Genomic DNA, 7258 nt, shown 5'->3' on the forward strand with positions numbered 1-7258 from the left:
AGTGGAAGCACTTTTTTCAATCATTAAATTGTTTAAAGGTTTATAAAGGATTGAAAGGCTCTGATCTGCCCAGTCTTTCATAAAGTACTAAATATGAGCTTTTTGAAAGTTCACAGAGGACCGTAACATCTCCATCTGGCAACACTGGCCTCACCTGACACTAGCCCCGCCCCTTTCACAACGTAAAAGCCTGAAGTCCCGCATCAGACCCCTCCCTAGTTACCTGAGAAGTTTATTACTAAAATCTGATTGGCTGAGCTCAGCTGTCCAATCAGATCTCTGCAAGTGAGACACAGGAGACAAAAACATCCTCACTGGACCCAAACTCTGTCCGGTTTCTGACCTCACTTCCTGTTCTACCTTTGAGGGTAAACCCCGTTTGATCTGAACGTTTGTCCGATATGAATCGTTGGTCTCAAGGAGTTGAAAAGAGTCCACAAAAAGGTCTAAAAACTTTTAGGTTCTTGTCGTCTCTGTGGTCCTACCAATGTTTGCAGCATTTTAGTAGAACCAAACGGCTCAACTGTCTCCTGGGGGACGTTGGGTCCTACGTGACCGGTAACCAGGTAAAACCCAGAACACAGCCAAGGGAAGAGTCGGAAATAAGACGTCCACAAACCGAGACAAGAGGACACTGAGGTACCTGGAGACCAAAGACCAGTCACTGAATTGGACCTGAACAAGTCTTTGTTTCTGGAGACACAGATCTGATTCAAGATTAGTCCATTCTGAGAGACACTGGGAAACCCAAGACAACTCTGTCCACAAAGGACAAGAAACCACAGAAAGGACCATGAGGTTCACAGAGGACAAGAAAACACAGACAGGACCATGAAGTCCAGGGGGAACAGAGTGCGCAGGTATTTTCATGTCAAATCTCTGAAGAGAAGACGTTCTGGTGTCTGAGGGGATTTCAGCTGTGACCTCTTCATGTATTCTTCATATACTGGCCTCCTTGGGGGACAGGTCCACATTGGTTACCATGGTGATGGGTGTGATGGAGGACAACAGCAAGCCGTGGTGCTCAGAGGAGGGCGGGGCTATGATGGTGGCTGTGTGGCGTCGGACCTGGGAGATTCTCTCATCCACGCAGCCTGCGGACAGCCGAGCCTCGGCATCGTGATCCCAGCACTCCTCCAATGTCTCGCAGATCTGAGCCAGACCCTGCAGAGACCAGAACTTCATCAGAATCTTTTAGCAGACAGCGGAAGAACTTCAGACGATCACATTTCCCTTCCTGTCTTCTAGCATCCAGCAGGAAACGGTTCACTAGTGACAAAATATTTCCAAGAACTTTGAAATTAATAAGTCTGGTTTTTACCTGAAGAACCTGAATTAAGCCCAGCTGGACCATGGATTTTCATCAAGTCCAACATGAACCTTGTAGTCCTTGGGTAACATGGATGAAACCAGTCTTAAGTCATTTTTAGTCACGAACAATTCATTTATAGTCCCCAAGTTATTTTTAGTCATGCTTCATCACCAACAATTCAAATAACCATTTTTTACATCATAACATGCAGTATTCCCTCAGTGCAGACTAGAGTTTCATTCGGGCCCAGAAAATCTGATCCAACCCGGCCCCAGCCCGCAGTCATAATTTCCGAACCCCACCCGACCTGATAAATTAACAGTAATTACAGGTCCGAACCCGGAAAAAAACCCAACATTTTTAATTAGTTATTAACGGTCAGGGACGCGCAGCTGAATAAACGGGGAAGAAGATTCGGAGCTGAGGGGGTGTTTGTCATTTCATGGCCATAAAAGAACATTTAAACTCCGCTTCTGCCTGCACTCTGATTTATTCAGACACGGACCCTGCTATGACACGTCTGCTTTGGGATCTCACCTGTTTGGGTCGTAAGCCACGCACATCCGCTGAGTGCAGCGGCTGAATGAATGTCCATTTGGGCAATGGATCACTTCCTGGCAGTATAGTTACAGCTGAAGCTTAACTGAACTTTTTACCTTTTTCAAGTCCGGTCAGCTTGCGGTAAAATGGCAGTGGATGTATGGCAGGCCATGTTATCATATAATTGGATTGTGGCTGATCCTGACCTAATTAAAAGCTCCCTCTCGGTTTTCAAGTCCCGTTTAAAAACCCACTACTATTCAGTAGCTTTCAACACCAGATGATCTGTGTTTTGATCCTGTTTGCTTCACAAAGATTAGTCGTCATACTTATTATCTGCATCGTTTTTATGTCTATATTCTGATTAACTTCATTTTGTATTTTGCTTTGTGTGTTACCTGTTGTTCTGTCTGTACAGCACTTTGGTTGGCCTTGTTCTTGTTTTAAGTGCTCTATAAATAAAATGGCATGGTATGGTAATTAAAAGCCCGACACTGACCCGGTCCGCCCATCCAGCACATTGTCATGGCCCGGCCCACCCCAAGTTCAGGTCGGGTGGGGCCGGGCTTAAGGCTTGGGTTAGAAATGACAGCTCTAGTGCAGACTGAACTAGGCAAAACGACCTTCTCCACTCCTGTTTCCTGGAATATCTTGTAAAAAGATCTGAATCTCTCGACCTTGACCTCTCTAAGTGGCTTCAAACATCTGATAAGTTCATGGGAAAAAAACCAACGCAGACATGTTCCTGATTTTAGTATTTTAGATCACTTTATAATGTAGCTGTTTTTGTTTTGTTTTTATATAATTTCTTCTATTTACTTTTCATTTTATATGTTTTTATATGATTTTCTATTGTCGTGTGCGCCTCGTCTCTGTTCTTTGTTAAAATCAGGTCTCTCTTGTAAATGGGTCCTCGAGGCTCAATGAGACTAACCTGTAGAAATAAAGTCTAAAAAAAGTTAAATCTGGTCCTCTGGACATTCAAAAAAACAAAACAAAGCAAAAAAAATATATATTTTTTTTGTTGTTTTGCTTTGTTTTTTTTGTTTTGTTTTTTGAATGTCCAGAGGACCAGATTTAACTTTTTTAGATTTTTCTACCTGGATTATTGAGCAGCATCAGGAAATGTAGAAATAAAGGTTGAATGAATGAATGCATTTTTAGTCACCGAGTCATTTATAGCAACCGAGTCATTTTCAGTCACCAGTCCAACTGCAGCCTACAGGTCCAGTGGAAATATCTCAGCCTCCATCCTTCAGGACCCAGCTGAAATCAAACGGTACCAGTAGGAGCTAGGATTGGGTCAGAATCCTAGGCACTCACGTTGTGTTCGAGCCAGAACTCTTTGATGGCTGGTCTCATCTTCTTGTGGACCACGACTTCCTGCAGGTCCTCCAGGGTCGGATGCTGACCCACTTCCTCCTCAAACGGCAGCATGTACTCGTCCACCAGACCTGAACACATCAGAACCAAGGAGCAAGGGATTAATTGAGGGGAAGAATGGGTTTGAACTTCACGTGTCTATAAGGTCATGGTGGTTCTGTTGGGTTCTGTATGTAAATGTTAATAGAACGTCTTTTTGATGGTATCGGATCCTTTTTTAATCAGAACCAATCTTTGATTCTATGTCGCCCGCATCTGGTGGCTGATGTGAACTATCTAACTGAACAGAACCTCCTGATATGTGTTTGTATTCCTGTGGTACCATCTGCAGCCTTGCAGCGGGTCACCACCTCCCACAGAACCAAACCCAGGGCGTATATGTCAATCCGAAGGAAGGCATCTCTCTGGAAGTTGATGGCTCCTTCTAAAACCTCTGGAGCCATGTAGCGCCTGGTGCCCACCTGCATGGAGAACACACAGGTGAGTTCATGAAAAACCGGCGAGTGTTTACCTCAAGCTCCAGACACCTGCTCACCTGACCGTGGGTCTCTCCAGGTGGTTTCCCAGGCTCAAAGCAAATGGCGAGGCCAAAGTCTGCAATTATGGCGGTGAGGTCTGAACGCAGGATGATGTTTTTACTCTTAAAGTCCCTGAAAACCAAAAACGGAACTCGTCAGGAACACTCAGCTCCTCCTGCAGGTTCTGCTCTAAGTTCTGTTGGAGGACTGGTGGTTCTGGGAGTCAGAAACCTGTGAGCGATGGCCGGTTTGTGCTGGTCTCCTTTCAGTCGGGGAATGTCCTCATGAAGGTATGCCAGGCCGCAAGACATCGACTCGGTTATCTGACACAGCTCGGTCCAGCTGACCACGTTTCCCTTCAGGAAGTCCGACAGAGAGCCCTGCAGAGACAGTGATCTGCATTCATTGAGCCAAAGACCCCATCAGGTCCTGGGTTAGGGACTGGAAGTCTCATCTAACAACCTGTACCAACAAACCAAGATCAGAAAGGTCTGTCCTCAGTTCATACGGTCCATTGTCCTTCGGACTAATAAAGTCCTTAACAGCACTGAAGTGTTCACATCCTTTCTGTTTCTCCTTAAAAGTTTACTGAGTTTTATTACACCAAAGAAAAAAATTAGAGACTTAAACTGTGATTTAAAGTGCAGACATCATAACTAAACCTAATCTCTGAGATCAGGGTTTGAAATACGTCCCCCTCAATCAGTCAAAGGACCAAACGGTTTGAAACGAGGAGCCAAAAGTAGGAAAAGGACCAACACCCATCACTAAAGATCCCACCTCCTACTGTTTACCTTGAATTGTATTTGTTAGTTTTCAAAGCCACTGTAGGACCACAAGACAGCCAGTCTCAAAATATGAGTAAGACATGTGTAGGGACAAATCAGATAAACCCAGAATGCATCTCTTGCAGAACAAGATCGTGAAACTTCTCGTACAAGTAGCATATCTTACAGCGCAACGAGGCCATGAACCTTCTCTAGTACTAAGAGCATCTCTTACAGTGCAACAAGACCATAGAACTTCTCAAGCAGCATCTCTTACAGCGCAACAAGACTATGAAACTTCTCAAGTACAAGTAGCATCTCTTACAGTGCAACGAGACCACAGAACTTCTCAAGCAGCAAGAATCCCCTTAATCCCATTCTAATAGTCCACTAATAATCAGCTATGACCTCAAACCAAATGTACTGACAACTGCCATGAAACCATGAGTGCAGGTGGAGCGTCAAGTGGATCAATGACCCCTTATTATTTTACACTGGTAGGAAAACCATTTGAAATACAGTCCCTTTTTAAGTATTATGAGACATCAGAGGCTCCTTGGGGATACCCCCTTGGACTTGTCTACATTTAAAGACGTGGTTCATGTCGTCTCCTTCAGAACAGGATATCCTTTCAGATCATCAGCTGATCTCTGTAGACACACTCTGACATTAATCTCAAGCAAAATTTTAAAAAGTCTTCTGCACTTGTTGGGTTAGACAATCCACATCCCTGAATGACCTTGGACAGGACGTGGTCTTCCTCACCCTCTCGTGGAACTCAGTGATGAGCCACAGCTTGGTCTCCAGGTGACTCCCTCGTCTCTCCTCACCGATAAACCTCAGGATGTTCTCATGTCTCATCCCCGGAATCATGAAGACGTCTCTCTCGTTCTCCCATGACTTCTTGTTCTGTCAGAAGGAAGAGGAGTCATGGAAGGGCCTTCAGAAATGCCAGCACATGGAAGAACCGTGGAAGAGGAACCAGGACTCTGTACCTGGATGGGGAAGATCTTCACAGCCACAAACTCGTTCAGGATCTGGGCCTTCCATACTTGGCCAAAGCGCCCCCTAGCCTTCACCTCCAGCAGCTGCAAGGGCTTAAGACCCAGCAGAGGGGAGGCTGGAGGAGGACAAGGATCCTGGAGGACATACAAGGATGAAGAAGGAACCTGAATAAATATGGTCATAGATCACTAGAGCCGTCACACTGCTGTGACAAACTGAGGCTGATAATCTAACATTTATATCTAAAACCTTCAAGGTTTGATCTTCTGGAAACATTTGGATTATTGGTCAGATGACATCTGAACATTTGAGGACTTCAGGGTCTAGTTGGACATTTATCTGAGTGTACAATCTTAAGACATATACCAGACAGAGCTCTAATCCCAGGACAACACTGAAGTAATTCCAGGTTTCCCATGGATATGGTTGAAAATGTTCTTGTGAACTCACCTCAGAGAGGTCCACCTGTCCGTATGGAGGCTTTTGGTGTCTGTACATCCACACGGAAATGAGAAGAACCATAGACAGCGTGGTGATGAGTAACAGACAGTAAATCATCACAGTCAACACTCCGATGCTGCCGAGAGCAGCCTTCATCACTGAAATACGTAAAAACAAAAGTTCTGGTTATGTGAAGAATGGGTCAGCTTTTGTTTTAAATTAATTAAAACAGAAGGTCCAGCTGATCATAAACCTGGAGCGGAGAACTTTGAAGATCAGCTCTTCCAGCTTGTCCAGACCAACTTCAGGGTCTGGAGAAGTCAGAGAGCACAATCACCTGGATGAGAGGTCCAGTGAAGTCAGAGACCAGAATTACCGGGACCAGAGGTCCTGTGGAAAGTCAGAGACAAGACTTGCAGGCACCAGAGGTTCTGTGGAGTCAGAGCCTAGACTCAACTGGACCAAAGGTCCGGTGGAGTCAGAAACAAGACTCACCTGGACCAGAGGTCCTGTGACTGACCTGGACCAGAGGTCCAGTGAAGTCAGAGACCAGACTCACATGGACCAGAGGTCCTATAGAGTCAGAAACCGGACTCACATGGGCCAGGGGTCCTGTGACTCACCTGCACCTGGGGTCCTGTGACTCACACAGATCAGATGTCTTATGACTCACCTGGACCAGGGGTCATGTGGAGTCAGAGCACCAGACTCACCTGAGGTGGGGCGGCTGTGGCTGAGTGGTTTGAGCAGTTGTCCTCCAATGCAAGAGTTGGGGGTTCGAATCTACCAGCAGTCAATGCTGAAGTGTCCCTGGGCAAGACACTGAACCTCTCATTGCCTCTGATGTGTGTCCCATCAGTGTATGAATGTGATAAACCACTGATTAGTCTCATTAGAATGATTTGTTCAATTACCTTCGTAGAGATCTAGTAGAGTGCTGTATGAATGGGTAAATGGGGGCACAGATTGTAGTGTAAAGCGCTTTGAGTATCTTGAAATAAGATAAAAAGGTGCTATATAAGTACAGTCCATTTACCATTTACCTGGAGCAGAGGTACTGTGGCTCACTTGGACCAGGAGTCCTGTGACTCACTTGGACCAGGAGTTCTGTAACTCACCTAGACCAGAGGTCCTCTGAGTCACCTGTACCACAGGTTCATTTATTCACCTGGGCTGGGGTCCTATGACTCACCTGGACCAGAGGTCCTGTGACTCACCTGGACCAGGGGTCCTGTGACTGAGCTGGACCAGGGGTCCTGTGACTGAGCTGGACCAGAGGTCCTGTGACTCAT

The 7258-nt window shown here is 45.7% G+C and overlaps 1 protein-coding gene across 1 annotated transcript in view; it reads right to left on the reverse strand.

The window, feature by feature from the left end:
• Positions 1–939: 939 nt before the first annotated feature.
• LOC119426543 (activin receptor type-2B-like) overlaps positions 940–7258 on the reverse strand; it is a 10284-nt gene continuing 3965 nt past the window's right edge. The window contains exons 4-11 of the mRNA XM_037694108.1: positions 5976–6124; positions 5516–5659; positions 5286–5429; positions 3985–4133; positions 3771–3885; positions 3558–3696; positions 3176–3306; positions 940–1164 (exon numbers count right to left, since the gene is read on the reverse strand). Of these exons, the coding sequence (XP_037550036.1) occupies positions 940–1164; positions 3176–3306; positions 3558–3696; positions 3771–3885; positions 3985–4133; positions 5286–5429; positions 5516–5659; positions 5976–6124 (1196 nt within the window). The remainder of the gene's footprint in view (positions 1165–3175; positions 3307–3557; positions 3697–3770; positions 3886–3984; positions 4134–5285; positions 5430–5515; positions 5660–5975; positions 6125–7258) is intronic.

This window comes from Nematolebias whitei, chromosome 20 (assembly GCF_014905685.2).
Source record: "Nematolebias whitei isolate Nwh7 chromosome 20, NemWhi1, whole genome shotgun sequence".
In the NCBI taxonomy this organism is placed as follows: domain Eukaryota; kingdom Metazoa; phylum Chordata; class Actinopteri; order Cyprinodontiformes; family Rivulidae; genus Nematolebias; species Nematolebias whitei.